The 19,474-nt window shown below is 41.0% G+C and overlaps 1 protein-coding gene across 2 annotated transcripts in view; it reads left to right on the forward strand.

Annotated features, from left to right (window-relative positions):
* The window catches only part of ELAPOR2 (endosome-lysosome associated apoptosis and autophagy regulator family member 2), a 200,958-nt gene that overhangs the window by 154,470 nt on the left and 27,014 nt on the right, over positions 1 to 19,474 (forward strand). For both annotated transcript variants that reach the window (XM_002713858.5, XM_051853011.2), the window contains 3 exons: positions 22 to 211; positions 1,789 to 1,885; positions 2,548 to 2,649. In XM_002713858.5, the coding sequence (XP_002713904.1) occupies positions 22 to 211; positions 1,789 to 1,885; positions 2,548 to 2,649 (389 nt within the window). The remainder of the gene's footprint in view (positions 1 to 21; positions 212 to 1,788; positions 1,886 to 2,547; positions 2,650 to 19,474) is intronic.

Genomic DNA, 19,474 nt, shown 5'->3' on the forward strand with positions numbered 1-19,474 from the left:
TTTATGACTTTGTTTTCCCAGGGGAAGAAGATGGCTCTCTGTACTAACAATATAACAGACTTTACAGTAAAGGAAATGGTGGCGGGCTCAGACGATTACACAAATCTGGTAGGAGCGTTTGTGTGCCAGTCAACTATCATTCCTTCTGAAAGTAAGGGTTTCCGAGCAGCCTTATCGTCGCAATCCATTATTCTGGCAGATACATTTTTAGGTAAGCTTCCTTTGGTTCGTGCTATACATGCATGTATTTACTCTAACATGTTGGAACCAACAACTTGTCATTGCATTGCTGATTAAGGCCCACAGGTGATTCCAAGTCATCACTTTGTAAAAATGGCTAAAAACTCTCCACCAAAGAGGGTTTCTGTTGATCATTTTCAGTGAATACAACACTCTGAATTGGTGTTAACTCATATGTCATATGTCTTTTGTGAAGCTCTAAATTTTTTCTTCAGATTCCTTAGGAATTTAAGAGGCAGAATACTTTTAAAAACCAAAACTAAAAAGCAAATCAATAATAGAAAGCAATATTATATACACCTGATTCACAGTGTATGCCACCAGATTTCATTATCTTTTCTTTTTTTAAGATTTATTTATTTATTTGAAAGTCAGAGTTACTCGCAGAGAGAAGGAGAGGCAGAAAGAGACGGAGAGGTCTTCCATCCACTGGTTCACTCCCCCGTTGGCTGCAATGGCTGGAGCTGTGCTGATTCGAAGCCAGGAACTTTTTCCAGGTCTCCCACAGTGGTGCAGGGGCCCAAGGAATGGGCCATTGTCTACTGCTTTCCCAGGCCACAGCAGAGAGCTGGATTGGAAGTGGAGCTGCCAGAACTTGAACAGGCATCCTTATGGGATGCTGGTACTGCAGGCAGTGGCTTTACCCACTATGCCACAACGCCAGCCCCTCATTATCTTTTCTTACTTCAGAACTAAGTTGGTAGCAAAGATGGGGCTATCAGGTTTCATTCCCTGTGTGCCTGTTCCGTCTCAGTGATCCTGGAAGGTGTAAGGAGAGTACAGGTCTCTAACTAGTCAGTTTTAGGGACTGGGTTCATTAACACCTCTGTAATGGAGGTTAGGAATGTATGGCTTTAGCAAACCCCATCAGTGATTCTGATGTGTAGCCAGATTTGAGAATTGTCGCTATAGACTACAGAGGAAATTGACATCAACTTTCAGCACCAAGGACAGTTATTGGGCTTAGGGTCAGTATCAAAACTCTTACAAAGTTTGCTGTGTAACTTGCATTTTAGTTCTGCCATCATTTTCTCCTGAAGAGATAGGCAAAGTGCATTACTTTTCTGCTTATTATATTAAGAAAAATTTGGATTTATTTTCTATCAATTATTAGTGCTAAAAATTATTCTGTTGTCAGTTATGTTTGTATTTAATATGAATAAAAGTTTGTTAGCAAAGTAGCCCAACTCACTCAACAAAACTCAGTATGAGGTTGACAATTTTAATAGTAGATTTTTGAAATGTTAAAACCGGACTGCGCTTTATAGGTTATTGACGTTACTGCCTGCATTTTACATATCTAGAAAATAAGATCCAGGAAATTGAAATGACTTAAGTCAAATTACAAAGCTAAGGAATAGAATATTTTCTTTTCTATTCTGGAGACTTTGGGAAGTTTCTCAGTCTTATCCTGAATGCGTTAAATAATTGCAATGTTTCTGTTAAAAGGATATTCATGAGAATAAACCTGCTTACTATTCATGTACTCAAAGGCTAGGTAAATCTTATTTTCTCATATTGCTTAATAGTTTATTTTTCAATCTCTAGGAGTGACAGTTGAAACAACATTGCAAAATATTAATATAAGAGAAGATATGTTCCCGGCTTCACCAAGCCAAATTCCAGATGTGCATTTCTTTTATAAGTAAGTGAAGATGCTGCTTCCCTGTGTTTATCTAAAAAGCATATATACAATAAATATATAATTATATATTATATATACATGTTGTTTCTCCCTATCTCTATGTATAAAATTTCTCATTCTGGATAAGTTTCTAGTGGCAGGGAAGATGTATTATGTCAGCAGATATTTAGCATGGTAGCTTATTCCTAATGGCTAATCAGTAACTGATCATTAAGTGAAAAACTCAGTAAAAATAAACATGCAATATTTTGAAAACTTTGAATAATTTTCCTCAAATTACGATCTATATTCTTGTAAATGAGGCAATAAAGAGGCTCTGCTTCATTGTCTAGGCAATAATCATTTTTAAATTGCTCATCAAAATATCAGCTCAAGTAGATGTGACCTCTGCTCATGTGAAAACTTTTTATTGTAATTTTAAGTAAAATTATAATAGCTTTGCTAAGTAACTTGATAATAGTATATCATTATACCAAGGAAAATAGTCAACTTTCCATAGGTAGTGAAAGTAAATGACCTGAATGTGTATTAAAATTTCAAATTAATGAATACATTTTCTTTCTCATTTGTTTATACAGCATGAGAGCAATTATACACATGACAGTTTTGACTTTTTAATCTGCATCATAACTTTCTTTAAAATATCATTTACTTTACAATAGATCTTCTACAACTACAACGTCTTGCATTAATGGCCGATCCACTGCTGTGAAAATGAGGTGTAATCCTACCAAACCTGGAGCAGGAGTGATCTCAGTCCCCAGGTATTCTTATTTATTTATGATTATTCCACATTTGTACTTATTGTAGGAAGCACAACTTTCTAGAGTGTAGCAATTTGAAAACACTCTCTGTGAGTATAAAGCAGAAAAACAACAGAGGAATCTGCAAGTTTTTCTTTTTTTTTCCTGGAAACCTTTTATTTACGGAATACAAACTTCATACATTTCATAAATACAGCTTTAGGAACATAGTGATTCTTCCCATTGTACCTGCCCTCCCAACCTTCTTCCTCCTCCTTCTCCTATTTCCATTCTTATTTTTTACAAAGATCTATTTTCAATTAACTATATACATACGATTAACTCTGTACTAAGAGTTCAACAAATAAGATGAAAAAAATTGTGTCTCAGCAGTCAAGACAAGGGCTGTTCGAAGTCCCTGCATCTCAAAGTGTCAAGTTCACTTCTATAGATTATCTTTTAGGTGCTCTATTAGTTATCACATCAGGGAGAACATATGGTATTTGCTCTTTGGGACTGGCTTATTTCACTAAGTATGATGCTTTTCCAGTTTCATCCATTTTGTTGCAAATGACAGAATTTCATTTTTTTTTTACTGCTATGTAGTACTCCATGGTGTACATATCCCACAATTTCTTTATCCAGTCTTCAGTTGATGACCATTGGGTTGATTCCATCTTAGCTATTGTAAACTGAGCTTCAATAAACATGGGGGTACAGATAACTCTTTCATATTCCGATTTCATTTCCCTTTGGTAAATTCCCAGGAGTGGGATGTCTGGGTCGTGTGGTAGGTCTATATTCAGATTTCTGAGGTATCTCCATACTGTCTTCCACAGTGGTTGTACCATTTTACATTCCCACCAACAATGGATTAGAGTACCGTTTCCCCCACATCTTTGCCAGGACTTGTTGTTTGTTGATTTCTGTATGAAAGTCATTCTAATGGAGTGAGGTGAAGCCTCATCAAGAATCTGCAAGTTTTTCTTATAGGGATGTGCTGAGCACCTGTTAAGAGGAATAAATCCGGCCAGCGCCATGGCTCACTAGGCCAGTCTTCCGCCTGCGGCGCCAGCACCCCAGGTTCTAGTCCCGGTTGGGGCGCTGGGTACTAGTCCAGGTTGCTCCTCTTCCAGTCCAGCTCTCTGCTGTGGCCCGGGAAGGCAGTGGAGGATGGCCCAGGTGCTTGGGCCAAAGCACCCGGCTCCTGGCTTTGGATCAGCGCAGCACCAGCTGTGGCGGCCATTAGGGGAGTGAACCAACGGAGGGAAGACCTTTCTCTCTGTCTCTCTCTCACTGTCTATAACTCTCTCTGTCTCTCTCTCTCTGTCTAACTCTGCCTGTCAAAAAAAGTAAAAAGGGCAAGGATTTATTCCTCTATCTCACTACAGTCATGGGTCAATGCGCAGTCTGTACAGTACATGCCTGTTCTTCCCAGCCTCCTTCATACTGTTGTCCTATTTACCTCTAATTAAAGCCTAATTTTCTTGAAGATTAATTAAGCCACATGTAATTAGCTATACTGTTCTATCCTTGTATCTGTTCTTTCTGTTTAGCCTCAATATCCTTGAGAGCTAGATTAGGATCTGCAATGAACCAGTTGGGTGACCTAGACTAAATAATTTAATCTGTGAGTCACAGTAAAGGGGTAGGAACCAGGGTAGATAACTTGTGTGATCTGTTTCCAGCTTGCCACATTTATGATTCACAGTGGCATAATCACCAAAGTAGGTCCGACCTACAGAATACGTAGTATAGTTCATTTAGCTGGTCGACATTGGGGCACCAGCTTACTACCTACAGTCTAGATATGGCTAATACATTTCACCTTGGGTGGAACTCATAGGAGAAAATAAGCCATTCCATAGACTCAGATGTGAGCTTTAATAAAGACTGCTTGGATCGCATTAATGAACTTTAAATGTCTCCTGATTTTTATTTTTCACAGTTATTCTTGCTTAATATGTTGATTATTTGTAAACATTTTAGGATCAAGGTACCTTGGAATATAGTTTGATTTGCAGGTTTTCTCCTCCATTAAACTAGTGAAAATGAAAATGTTTTACTTAATTTTGCTTTTGATGATTTCACAATAACCTTTTAGAGATTTGAGCCATCCTTTTCATGTCACATCACTGTTTCACCTACTTGTGTATTAAAACAATTACTTAGAATATTTGGGACCTGCTTTGGGGTATTAAGGCACACTCATTGAACTCACTTCTTGCCCACTACACTTTTCTGGTTCTCAAAGATGTACTCATTAATTATTCTTTTCACTGTTTAAGGGGAAAGAAGAATGTGGTACGAGGAGTAGATAGTAACTGGTGATGGATATCAGTGCAAGGAACAGAGGGGACCAATGCCTAAGGGCACTGTGCGGTGGAGGAGGCATCTGCTAGCCTCCAAGCCAGAGTCCAGGCAGCAAACCACTTTCTGTATGAAGAGGTGTGGTCAGAGATTCTGCCAGTATTCCAGCATCTTTCATCCTCCTTTGGTAGTTCAACATCTGACCTAGAATTCAGGTGCTTGTATTTACCATGGCCCTTCCGAGGTTCTTCCCTGGACCTGGTGAGTAAGCTCTCTGGGTCTAGCCTCTGCGTGTCCATCTCAGTGGCATCTGCACCTTCTACAGGTCTCCAGAGAAGCAAATGATGGCTCTGAAGCACAGGTTCCCTTTAGAAAAGGCCCCTCTCTGTTGAACCTCCCAAGGTACATTCTGATGTCTTACTGTAATGAAGGAAGTAGTCTCACGGGGCTCAGTGGCGCATCTCCCAGCCAAGTTCTCCCCAGTAAGCACAGCACAAGACCATTTTCTCCTTTGGCTCCAGTGTGGTCTTTGCCACCTATGGAACTGAGCTGTGCTCATCAGGATTTCTCAGGTACCTTCAGCTTATTTCTTCCTGAGCTAGATTCTGTGACTTTGGTCTGTATTTTAGTTTTCCAAACAACTCATCTGAAATGACAGTGATGGACAGGGTGGAGCCATTCACCTGTATTCTGGCAAAACTGTGTCTGTAATAACAATGCAGCATCCTCCAGTGTGGCCCAGTGCTCTAGGGAGTGGCTGGACCTCTCAGCCTCCATGTGTTGACTTTAGTTCTTACTTGAATCAATTTCCCATCAGGGCACAAGGGGGAGCTCAGGGATCAGAACACAGGAACAGCAGCTAGTCTTGAAACAATTAGATTTTTCTATTTTTTTTTTTTTTTTAAACAGCTCTGGGGTTGAATAAAGATTCCCTCCTGACTGAAAAGAAATGTTAACAGAACCAGGTTTCTCAGGCTACTTTTGACTCACTTTGCATTTTGAGGGAGCTTTAAGGTTTCCAGGGAAAAGATGGGGATGCTAACCAGACACTTGGCCTTGAAAAGCGTCAATAAGAAGTTTTGGAGGGAGACACTGGCAATGCAGAACGGATGCCACCCAGGATTATCCTTTTTTGACCAAAAATCTCGGCCAGCAAGGCAAAATTGACTTTATCAGTGTTGTTGGTTGGGTTCTGAATCCAGGTGGTCTAGAAAAATGTCATGAGATCCTCAGCCACTGAAGAATGGAAATGGCTTAACAGACAATCAGTGAAGCAGGAAGAAAGGGGAGAGATGTATTCTGGGTATACCCCATGTAAAATTTAAATGGAGCAGCAAATTACCCGGGCTGCCTACTCATCTGCAGTTGGAAACCCCAACCTGTCTGTTTGGTCTGGCAAATGCATTTGGTTTCTAATTCCGCACAGTGTCTGGAGGGTGTGAGATACTGTAGATGAAAGCAGCGTGGTGTTTGTGGCAGATGAAATCTGACAGCTGGAGTGGACTTTTGAGATTTTTCTAGTGCAGTTTGCACCTTGGGCAGGGAATAAGCTGCTGACACAAGAGACTGCTAAATAACCCTAAATAGCTGCCCCTCCAGCCTCCGCCTGAGAGGCTTCCCAAAATGCAGTCACAGTCCTGTGTGGTCAGAGGGACTGAAGGCTCCCCTTTCCATAGCAGTAACTTAGACCTAAGCATTTTGGCCAAAGAGCTCCTGCAGAAACTTGAGGAATTTTGGACTGTGAAAATCTTATTAAAACTTTATTAGATGGCTGGCGCCGCGGCTCACTAGGCTAATCCTCCGCCTTGCGGCGCCGGCACACCGGGTTCTAGTCCTGGTCGGGGCGCCGGATTCTGTCCCGGTTGCCCCTCTTCCAGGCCGGCTCTCTGCTGTGGACACGGTTGCCCCTCTTCCAGGCCAGCTCTCTGCTGTGGCCAGGGAGTGCAGTGGAGGATGGCCCAAGTGCTTGGTCCCTGCACCCCATGGGAGACCAGGATAAGTACCTGGCTCCTGCCATCGGATCAGCGTGGTGCGCCGGCCGCGGCGGCCATTGGAGGGTGAACCAACGGCAAAGGAAGACCTTTCTCTCTGTCTCTCTCTCTCACTGTCCACTCTGCCTGTCAAAAAAAAAAAAAAACTTTATTAGAAAACAAGGAGAGAGAGAGCAAGCGCAAGCCAGTTTTGCCCTGATAATAGTGATGTTACAGCTCCTACAGGTCCTTGAGCCACGCCTTGTGCTGTGCAGAGCAGGGATGGGGAGGTCCCAGGTGGTGCTCCAGGTGCCGTGGTTCTCTAGCTTTGTCTCTTCTCTTCATGCCATTGTGATTTCGTCTTGCAACTGCCTTCTCCCTCCTCCGTTCCTCACTGGCAGAGATTTGCAAAGAAGAGGCGGATATCACATTTGTGCTGGGGGATAGCTCAACTTATCTGCAAGTTAATGTTGTATTATTTTAAGTGAGTCATCTTTGCTGAAACAAGAGCTTTTAAAAAATTTTTATGTTATGAATTAGAGTAAAATCATCATCGCCTCCCACTACCTCTCCTCCAGTTTATTGCTATAATGTCACTGTTTGGGTAGTTTATTTTTTAAAAAGATTTATTTCTGTTATTTGAAAGTCAGAGTTAGAAAGGGAGAGAGAGAGAGGGAGAGGGAGGGAGAGGGAGGGAGGGAAAGGGAGGGAGGGAGGAAGAGAGGAGGAGAGGAGAGACAGACAGATCTTCCATCTGCTGGTTTACTCCCCAAATGGCTGCGAGAGCTGGGGCTGGGCCAGGCTGAAGCCAGGAGCCAGGAGCTTCTTCTGGGACTCCCACATAGGTGCAGGGGCCCATGGACTTGGGCCATCTTCCACTGCTTTCTCAGGCACATTAGCAAGGAGCTGGATAGGAAATGGGGCAGCTGGACATGAACTGGCGTCCATATGGTTGCCAGCACTTCAGGCGGCTGAATTCACTACACCACAGCGCTGGTCCCTGTTGGAGTAGTTTATATGCAAGCCTCAAATTGTTTTGCTGAATCCTTCCTTTTTCAGTGTCTAGCCCATGGGGATAATTGAATATCGCAAAAGGGGTGCTTAGAGGTTCTGTCCTGAAGTGTTTGGGGTCCTAACACTGCGGGGCTCTGATTCAGCCTATGTCAGTCTTTGGATCCCTTCTACATTAGTGTAGAATTTTCTTTGGTCTTTAGGGAAACAAGTTCCTTGCTTTCTTCTTCCTCTGAACCATTTAGGGGCAAATAATATAGACCTATGTTTGCACAAGTTAAATTTTTTTAAAAAATTTTTTTCATATTTATTTATTTTATTTTTAACTTTTATTTAATGAATATAAATTTCCAAAGTACAGCTTATGGATTACAATGGCTTCCCCCCCATAACGTCCCTCCCACCCGCAACCCTCCCCTTTCCCATTCACTCTCCCCTTCCGTTCACATCAAGATTCATTTTCGATTCTCTTTATATACAGAAGATCAGTTTAGCATACATTAAGTAAAGATTTCAACAGTTTGCTCCCACACAGAAACACAAAGTGAAAAATACTGTTTGAGTACTAGTTATAGCTTTAAATCTCAATGTACAGCACACTAAGGACAGAGATCCTACATGAGGAGTAAGTGCACAGTGACTCCTGTTGTTGACTTTACAAATTGACACTCTTGTTTATGGCATCAGTAATCACCCTAGGCTCTTGTCATGAGCTGCCAAGGCTATGGAAGCTCCCTGAGTTCACTGACTCTGATCATATTTAGGCAAGGCCATGGTCAAAGTGGAAGTTCTCTCCTCCCTTCAGAGAAAGGAACCTCCTCCTTTGATGACCCGTTCTTTCCACTGGGATCTCACTCGTGCAGATCTTTCATTTATTTTTTTTTTTTTCCAGAATGTCTTGGCTTTCCATGCCTGAAATACTCTCATGGGCTTTTCAGCCGGATGGGCATGCCTTAAGGGCTGATTCTGAGGCCAGAGTGCTGTTTAGGACATCTGCCATTCTATGGGTCTGCTGTGTATCTCACTTCCCATGTTGGATCGTTCTCTCCCTTTTTTATTCTATCAGCTAATATTTGCAGACACTATTCTTGTTTATGTGATCCCTTTGGTTCTTAGTCCTATCATTATGATCAATTGTGAACAGAAATTGATCACTGGGACTAGTGAGATGGCATTGGAACATGCCACCTTGATGGGATTGAATTGGAATCCCCTGGTATGTTTCTAACTCTACCGTTTGAGGTAAGTCAGCTTGAGCATGTCCCGAATTGCACATCTCTTCCCTCTCTTATTCCCACTCATATATTTAATGGTGATCACTTTTCAGTTAAGTTTCAGCACTTAAGAAGAATTGTGTATTGATTACAGTATTCAACCAAAAGTATTAAGTAGAACAAACAAAAAAATACTAAGAGGGATAACATATTAAGTTGTTCATCAACAGTCAGGGTGAGGGCTTATCAAGTCACCATTTCTCATCGTGTTCATTTCACTTTAACAGGTTTCCTTTTTGGTGCTCAGTTAGTTGTCACCTATCAGGGAGAACAAGTGGTATTTGTCCCTTTGGGATTGGCTTATTTCACTCAGCATAATGTTTTCCAAATTCCTAAGAGGGATCACATTTCAGTTAAAATTTAAACACCTAAGAATAATTGTGTGTTAATTACAGAGTTCAACCAATGGTACTAGAACAAAAAAAATACTAAAATGGATAAAGTATTACATTGTACATCAACCGTCAGGACAAGAGCTGATCAAGTCACTGTTTCTCACAGTGTCCATTTCACTTCAACAAGTTTCTCCTTTGGTGCTCAGTTAGTTGTCGCCAGTCAGGGAGAACATATGATATTTGCCCCTTTGGGACTGGCTTAATTCACTCAGCATGATGTTTTCCAGATTCCTCCATCTTGTTGCAAATGACCGGGTTTCATTGTTTTTGACTGCTATATAGTATTCTATAGAGTACATATCCCATCATTTCTTTATCCAGTCTACTGTTGATGGGCATTTGGGTTGGTTCCAGGTCTTGGCTGTTGTGAATTGAGCTGCAATAAACATTAATGTGCAGACAGCTTTTTTGTTTGCCAATTTAATTTCTTTGGGTAAATTCCAAGGAGTGGGATGGCTGGGTTGTATGGTAGGGTTATATTGAGGTTTCTGAGGAATCTCCAGACTGACTTCCATAGTGGCTTAATCAATTTGCATTCCCACCAACAGTGGGTTAGTGTCCCTTTTCCCCCACATCCTCTCCAGCATCTATTGTTGGTAGATTTCTGAATGTGAGACATTCTAACCAGGGTGAGGTGAAACCTCATTGTGGTTTTGATTTGCATTTCCCTGATTGCTCGTGATCTTGAACATTTTTTCATGTGCCTGTTGGCCCTTTGGATTTCTTCTTTTGAAAAATGTCTATTGAGGTCCTTGGCCCATCTCTTAAGTGGGTTGTTTGTTTTGATGTTTGGAGTTTCTCAATTTCTTTGTAGATTCTGGTTATTAACTCTTTATCTGTTGCATAGTTTGCAAATATTTTTCCCATTCTGTCGTTGCCTCTTCACTTTCCTGACTGTTTCTTTTGCAGTACAGAAACTTCTCAATTTGATGCAATCCCAAATGTTAATTTTGGCTTTGACTGCCTGTGCTTCTGGGGTGTTTTCCAAGAAGTCATTGCCGGTACCTATATCTTGCAGGGTTTTTCCAATGCTCTCTAATAATTTGATGGTGTCAGGTCGTAGATTTAAGTCTTTAATCCTTGTTGAGTGAATTTTTGTGTAAGGTGAAAGGTAGGGGTCTTGCTTCATGATTCTATACGTGGAAATCCAATTTGCCAGCACCATTTATTGAATAGACTGTCCTTACTCCAGGGATTGGTTTTGGATTCTTGATCAAATATGAGTTGGCTGTAGATGTTTGGATTGATTTCTGGTGTTTCAATTCTGTTCCATTGGTCTATCCATCTATTTCTGTACCAGTACCATGCTGTTTTGATTACAACTGCCCTGTAGTATGTCCTGAAATCTGGTATTGTGATGCCTCCGGCTTTGTTTTTGTTGTCCAAGATTGCTTTAGCTATTCGAGGTCTCCTGTGTCTCCATATGAATTTCAGCATCATTTTTTCCAGATCTGAGAAGAAGGTCTTCGGTATCTTGATTGGTATTGCATTGAATGTATAAATTGCTTTTGGGAGAATGGACATTTTGATGATATTGATTCTTCCAATCCATGAGCATGGAAGATTTTTCCATTTCTTGGTATACTCTTCTATTTCTTTCTTTAAGGTTTTGTAATATTCATTGTAGAGATCCTTAACGTCCTTGGTTAAGTTTATTCCAAGGAATTTGATTGTTTTTGTAGCTATTGTGAATGGGATTGATCTTAGAAGTTCTTCCTCAGCCGTGGCATTGCCTGTGTATACAAAGGCTGTTGATTTTTATGCATTGATTTTATACCCTGCTACTTTGCCAAACTCTTCTATGAGTTCCAATAGTCTCTTAGTAGAGTTCTTTGGGTTCCCTAAGTAAAGAATCATATCATCTGCAAAGAGGGATAGTTTGAGTTCTTCCTTCCCAATTTGTATTCCTTTAATTTCTTTTTCTTGCCTAATAGCTCTGGCTAGAACTTCCAGAACTATATTGAATAGCAGTGGTGAGAGTGGGCATCCCTGTCTGGTGCCAGATCTCAGTGGAAATGCTTCCAACTTTTCCCCATTCAATAGGATGTTGGCCATGGGTTTTTCATAGATTGCTTTGATTGTATTGAGGAATATTCCTTCCATACCCAGTTTGCTTAGAGTTTTCATCATGAAAGGGTGTTGTATTTTATCAAATGATTTCTCTGCATCTATTGAGATAATCATATGGTTTTTCTCCTGCAGTTTGTTAATGTGGTGTATCACATTGATTTGCGAACACTGAACCATGCCTGCATACCAGGGATAAATCCCACTTGGTCCAGGGGGATGATCTTTCTGATGTGTTGTTGCATTCTATTGGCGAGAATTTTATGGAGGATTTTTGCATCTATGTTCATCAGGGATATTGGTCTGTAATTCTCTTTCAATGCTGCATCTTTCTCTGGCTTAGGGATTAAGGTGATGCTGGCTTCATAGAAAGAATTTGGGAGGACTCCCTCTTCTTCGATTGCTCTGAATAGATTGAGAAGAATTGGAGTTAGTTCTTCTTTAAATGTCTGGTAGAATTCAGCAGTGAATCCATCTGGTCCTGGGCTTTTCTTTGTTGGGAGGGCCTTTATTACTGATTCAATTTCTGTCTCAGTTATGAGTCTGTTTAGGTTTTCTATGTCTTCCTGGTTCAATTTAGGTAGGTTGCATGTGTCCAGGAATCTATCCATTTCTGATAGTTTTCCCTGTTTGCTGGCATTCAAGTCCTTGTAGTAATTTCTGATGATTCTTTTTATGTCTGTGGTGTCTGTTAGTTACGTTTCCTTTTTCATCTCTGATTTTATTGATTTGGTTCTTTTCTTTTTTTAGTTAGTTGGGCCAATGGGGTGTCAATTTTGTTTATTTTTTCAAAAAACCAGCTCCTCGTTTGGCTGATTTTTTGTAACTTTTTTTTAATTCAGTTCTGTTGATTTCTTCTCTGATTTTAATTATTTCTCTTCTCGTACTAGATTTGGGTCTGGTTTGCTGCAGATTTTCTAGATCCTTGAGATGCAATGAAAGATCTATTTGGTGCCTTTCCAATTTCTTGATGTAGGCACCTATTGATAAAAACTTTCCTCTTAACACTACTTTTGCTGTATCCCATAAGTTTTGATATGTTGTGGTGTTATCCTCATTTACTTCCAGAAAATTTTTGATTTCTCTTTTAATTTCTTCTATGACCCACTGTTCATGCAGGAGCATGTTGTTCAATCTCCATGTGTTTGCGTATGTTCTAGGGATTCCTGAGTTGCTAATTTCCAACTTCATTCCTTTATGGTCTGAGAAGCTGCATGGTATGATTCTAATTCTTTTGAATTTGCTTAGACTTGCTTTATGGTCTAGTATGTGGTCAATCCTAGAGAAGGTTCCATGTACTGCTGAGAAAAATGTAAAATCTTTAGCTGTAGGATTGAAAGTTCTGTAGATATCTGTTAGATCCATTTGGGCTATCGTGTTGTTTAAATCTACTGTCTCCTTGTTGACCTTCTGTCCTGTTGATTTGTCTATTTCTGAGAGTGGAGTATTGAAGTCCCCCAGTACTATTGTATTGGGGTCTAAGTCTCCCTTTAAGTCCCTTAACAAATCTTTTAAATAAACCAGTGCCCTGTAATTAGGTGCATATACATTGATAATTGTTATATCTTCCTGTTGAATTGATCCCTTAATCATTATATAGTGTCCCTCTTTGTCTCTCTTAACAGTTTTTGTGGTAAAGTTTATGTTGTCCGATATTAAGATGGCTACGCCCACTCTTTTTTCATTTCTGTTGGCATAGTATATCTTTTTCCAGCCTTTCACTTCAGTCTGTATGCATCTTTGTTGGAAAGATGTGTTTCTTGTAAGCAGCAAATAGATGGGTTTTGTTCCTTAAGCCAGTCAGGCAATAGGTGTCTTTTAACTGGATAGTTCAGGCCATTAATATTCAATGTGACTAATGATAAGTGGTAACTTTGCCCTGCCATTTGCCAAAGATATATGTTCTAATATATGCTTTGAATTCCCTGTGATCTTTTGCTGTGAGGTTTCCTTCCTTTACCTTCTTTCATATTGATGACCGTGTTTCTGTGTTTCTGTGTGCAACACATCTTTAAGCATCTTTTGCAGGGCTGGACAAGTGGCGACAAATTCTTTCAATTTCTGTTTGCTGTGAAAGGTCTTTATTTCACCTTCATTCACAAATGAGAGCTTTGGAGGATATAATATTCTGGGCTGGCAGTTTTTCTCTTAGTACCTGGGCTATATCTTGCCATTCCCTCCTAGCTTGTAGGGTTTCTGATGAGAAGTCAGCTGTGAGTCTGATTGGAGATCCTCTGAGAGTAATCTGATGTTTCTCTCTTGCACATTTTAGGATCTTTTCTTTATGTTTCACTGTGGTGAGTTTGATTACAACGTGTCATGGTGAGGATCTCTTTTGGTCGTGTTTATTAGGGGTTCTATGAGCTTCTTGTACTAGGATTTCTCTGTCCTTCTCCAAACCTGGGAAATTTTCTGCTAATATCTCACTAAAAAGGCCTTCTAATTCTTTCTCCCTCTCCATGCCTTCAGGAACTCCTAGAACCCGAATGTTGGGTTTTTTAATAGTATCCTGAAGATTCCCGACAATATGTTTTAGATTTTGGACAGTGAGAGAGAGAGAAAGGTCTTCCTTTTACCATTGGTTCACCCTCCAATGGCCACTGTGGCCAGCGCACCACACTGATCGAAGGCAGGAGCCAGGTGCTTCTCCTGGTCTCCCATGGGGTACAGGGCCCAAGGACTTGGGCCATCCTCCACTGCACTCCCGGTGCTGCATCAGAGAGCTGGAAAGGAAGAGGAGCAACACGGACAGAATCCGGCACCCCGACCGGGACTAGAACCTGGTGTGCCAGCCCTGCAAGCGGAGGATTAGCCTATTGAGCCATGGCGCCGGCCGCTCAAGTTAAATTTCAATAGGCAATAGAACTCGAAAGATTTAACCGAACTACATTCTTAAAACATTAAAAGCCGAGCAGACATATTAAAGTATAAAGAACGTAGATGAAACCTCTAGAACAGAATTCAAACATCAAGAAGTCATCTTAAGGCATGACATTACAGCATCACAAAGCATTTATCCAGGTTTAGAGTCAGTTTTAAAAGAGGAGGATAGGGGCCGGCACTATGGTGTAGCAGGTAAAGCTGCTGCCTGCAGTGCTGGCATCCCATATGGGTACTGGTTCGAGTCCCGGCTGCTCCACTTCTGATCCAGTTCTCTGCTATGACCTGAGAAAGCAATACAAGATGGCCCAAGTCCTTGGGCCCCTGCACCTGCGTGGGAGACCTGGAGGAAGCTCCTGGCTCCTGGCTTCAGATTGGCACAGCTCCGGCCATTGCGGCCAACTGGGGAGTGAACCAGTAGATGGAAGACCTCTCTCTCTTTCTGCCTTTCCTTCTCTCTCTGTTTAACTCTTGACTTTCAAATAAATAATAAAAAAGGAGGATTAAACTTGTTTTTTTTTTTCTCACTAAAGAAAATATAGACTCTATAGATCAAAGAAATGAGGGAGGAGGGTGTGTCAGTTAATTTACTTGGCCCTTGGCTCCTTCAGGTGCAATTAAGCCAGGATACAATTTTTAGAAAGGGAGATTTTTATGGGAACTTGGAGATTTCAAACATCTTCTGTTCAAACTTGGTATGCTACAGTCTTACTGTTTGTGTTCATCTAAAATTCATAAGCAGACACCAGGGCTAATGCCAGTACTAAGGTGAGAATGCTAGAAAGTGGAGTCTTTGGGTGGTGGTTAAGAATGATGGCTGTGCTCACGTGCTTGGGATTGTGTGCATATGCAAGAGACCCCAGAGAGCTGTAGGTAGCCTCTTTCTCCATGAGAGGAATACAGGGAAAATGAGAGCAAGCCCTCACAAGCCAAACCTGCTGACACATTGAACTTGAACTTCATAACCTCTGGAAAGCATTTCTGTTGTTGATAAGCTATCCAGTTCTGTGTATTTTGCTGTGATAGCCAAAACCTACTAAGACACAATCATAAGGAGTTGATACTCTCCAGCCTCAAGGCAAACAAAATTGGAGCAAGATGCAGCAGTGTTTCCTGGATCCCACAGGCAAGGGCTTTCTGCCAGTGATGAGGAACCCGCGGCTGACAGAGGCTAGGTTTCCCGAGATGTCGAAGTGGAAGGGAATCACTAGCTGAAGATAGCATCGCCCATAGCAGAGCTTGCCAGTCTTATGCCCTGCCATGGGGGAACCCCAGGAAGCCCACACAAGCCTCATGTGGCCTGGCGCTCTATCCCCATCTTCTGAGATGAACTCTAGAAGGCTCAGAAATGCACTGACAATCTAGACAAGTGTACTTTAACTCTGAAATTTGCATGAAGGTTTGGCAAAACAAGTAATTAATAATAGGTTGAGTATTAGATCATGATAGTTGATCAGAAAATATTCTTTTCTATGAGCTCATAACATGAGCCAAAGAGATTTTGCTTTAGGAAAGATGATTTACTCAAAAGATGGCACGAGCAGCTAGCTCACTGCTCAGTCCGTGAATGCCCCAGGAGATCTCATTGCTCAGTCTACGAATGCCTCCGGGAGATGTATCCCATTTTAGATTCCTTCCTAAAAGGAAATTCACTTGTGAATTTCACACATGTGTAATTATTAGTGCCAGTGCCATCCCAGCTCAGAAGGCAGTAACAGAAGCAAGGCAAGGAAGGTGGCAAGTCTGTTCCTTGTTTATCCATAACACCAAATTGAGGTCTGACTGGTTGTCCGTTGAATCAGTGTTTTCTCTTCTTCAGACTCACAGCAAATCTAATAATATGAGGACCCCAGCCTTGCATATCCCAGCTCTCTGCGACTGTGTCTCTTTAGACATTTGCTCACTGGTTTCTATGGTGATCACAGAGCCCAAAAATGGTAAAGGAAGCAACTAGGGTTTTCTCTTCATTTCAGCTTTAGCAAGCTAGAGGGAGGCAGGAGGAGATGGTGGAGGCATAGGTATTGAACGAAAAAGGTATTTCATACATTTGGCAGTAAACAATTTGCTGATTTTACTGTTTGCTTTTATGTTCTTCTCTTGGTAGGAGAATTTTTTTCTTCTACTTTGATTTCACAAATGAGCGCTATTGAAATTGTTATTACTTCTTAGATCCTTGTCATGCCACAGAGGAGGCCCAATTCAAACTGAAACTTAAGCTCATCACAAAGCATCAAACTTGATGTTCCACATGTTAACTGATTCATTGGGTTAAAAAAATGAAAGAATTGAGTCTAAAATGCTTTCAGCCTGAGTATCTTTAAAAAGTGAAGTCTACCAGCTGGCGCCATGGCTCACCAGGCTAATCCTCCTCCTGCAGCACTGGCACCCCGGATTCTAATCCCGGTTGGGGCACCGGTTCTGTCCCAGTTGCTCATCTTCCAGTTCAGCTCTCTGCTGTGGCCCAGGAAGGCAGTGGAGGATGGCCCAAGTGCTTGGGCCCTGCACCTGCATGGGAGACCAGGAGAAGAACCTGGCTACTGGCTTCGGATTGGTGCAGCGCGCCAGCCCTGGAGGCTATTTGGGGGGTGAACCAATGGAAGGAAGACCTTTCTCTCTGTCTCTCTCTCACTGTCTAACTCTGCCTGTCAAAAAAAAAAAAAAGTGAAGTCTACCAAGCAAAGGCACTGAATCATTGTGATGTTTTGACACCTAAGGGCAGCTTAATAGATTACATCACTGTCTTGATTTTTTGGTTATTGTGGTTTCTGTAGTTCTATCCATTCTTTCAAAAGTGATATGCATTATTAATAGTATTTTATGTTTTTATAGTACTTTAAATTCTCAGTGTGTTCTCTTGTATTATCTGTTATCACCAACCTATGAGAGAATATAGCAGGCATTCAGTTTTGACGAATTACAGAAGTGAGGCAATGGAGAGATGAGAAGGAAGAGTCTAGTCATTTGTGGAAAAGCCCACAATCATGTGAAAGTTGATTTAGAATTGTAACCAAAGTTTTCAGAACTTTTTACAAAGCTGATTGATAGTCTTCTTTTTCATCTTTTTTCCTTTTTCTTAATATAAAGATAACAGATTTCTTGTATTTCATAGGTATAGTTCTTTTTCCCCCAGAAACCTTTTATTTAAGGTATACAAACTTCATGCATTTCATAAATACAACTTTAGGAACATAGTTATTCTTCCCAGCATACCTGCCCTCCTACCTGACCTCCCACCCTTCTTCCTTCTCCCTCTCCTATTTTTATTCTTATTTTTTGCTAAAATCTATTTTCAATTAACTTTATACAAAGAAGATTAACTCTATACTAAGAGTTCAACAAATAGTATGAAAAAAACCTGTTCCTCAACAATTTTTTGATTTCTGTTTTGATGTCTTCTATAACCCACTGTTCATTCAGGAGCATGTTGTTCAGTTTCCAAGTGTTTGCATATGTTCTAGAGATTCTTGACTTGTTGATTTCTAGTTTCATTCCATTGTGGTCAGAGAAGATGCATGGTATGATTTTGATTTTTTTTTTTTTGAGTTGGCTGAGACTTGCTTTATGGCCTAGCCTGTGGTATATTCTAGTGAAAGTTCCATGCATTGGTGAGAATGTATATTCTCAACTGTAGGATGAAAAGTTCTATAGATATCCATTAGGTCCATTTGGTCTGTAATGTTGATTAATTGCTGTTTACTTGCTGATTTTCTGTATGGTTGATCTGTCCATTGCTGAAAGTGGGATATTGAAGTCTCCCATTACTATTGTATGAGAATCTATGTCTCCCTTTAGATCCATTAACATTTCTTTTAAAAAGCTGGCCCCCTGTAATTAGGTGCACATACGTTTATTATAGGCATATCTTCCTGTTAAATTGATCCTTTAATCATTACATAGTGCCCTTGTTTGTCTCTTAAGTTTTTGTGTGAAAGTCTATTTTGTCTGATACTAGGATGGCTACCCCATATCTATTTTGGTTTCTGTTAGCCTGGAATATCTTTTTCTATCCTTTCACTTTCAGTGTATGTGTATCTTTGTTGGTAACAAGTTTCCTGTAGGCAACAGGTAGATGGTTTTTGTTTTTTAATCCATTCAGCCAGTCTGTATCTTTTAACTAGATAGTTGAGGCCATTTACATTCAAGGTGACTCTTGATAAGGAACAACTTGGCCCTGTCATTTTGCTATAAATATTCCTATTTTTTACTTTGGATTTCCTTTATACCTTTACTGGGAAATTTTCTGCCTTTACCTTCTTTCATAGTGATGACCATGTTTCCTTGTTTCTGTGTGTAGCACATCCTTAAGTATCTTTTCTAAGGCTGGATGAATGTTGACAAATTCTTTCAATTTCTGTTTGTTTGTTTGTTTGTTTTTCTTTCCAAAGTCCCCCTTCAGGGAGCGAGCGAAGGTCCTGTGTTGCTTTTTTTTTTTTTTAACAGGCAGAGTGGACAGTGAGAGAGACAGAGAGAAAGGTCTTCCTTTTACCGTTGGTTCACCCTCCAATGGCCACCGCAGCCGGCACACCACGCTGATCCAAAGGCAGGAGCCAGGTGCTTCTCCTGGTCTCCCATGGGGTGCAGGGCCCAAGCACTTGGGCTATCCTCCACTGCACTCCCTGGCCACAGCAGAGAGCTGGCCTGGAAGAGGGGCAACCGGGACAGAATCCGGTGCCCCGACCGGGACTAGAACCCGGTGTGCCAGCACTGCAAGGCGGAGGATTAGCTTATTGGGCCACGGTGCCGGCCTCAATTTCTGTTTGTTATGGAAGGTCTTTATCTCACCTTCATTCATAAATGAGAACTTTGCAGGTAATAGTATTCTGGGTTGACAGTATTTTTTTCTTAAGACTTGGAATATATCTCACCATTCTTTCCTAGCCTATAGGGTTTTTGATGAGAACTCAGCTGTGAGTCTAATTGGAGATCCTCTGAAAGGAAT

The sequence above is a fragment of the Oryctolagus cuniculus genome, chromosome 16 (assembly GCF_964237555.1).
Source record: "Oryctolagus cuniculus chromosome 16, mOryCun1.1, whole genome shotgun sequence".
NCBI lineage: Eukaryota > Metazoa > Chordata > Mammalia > Lagomorpha > Leporidae > Oryctolagus > Oryctolagus cuniculus.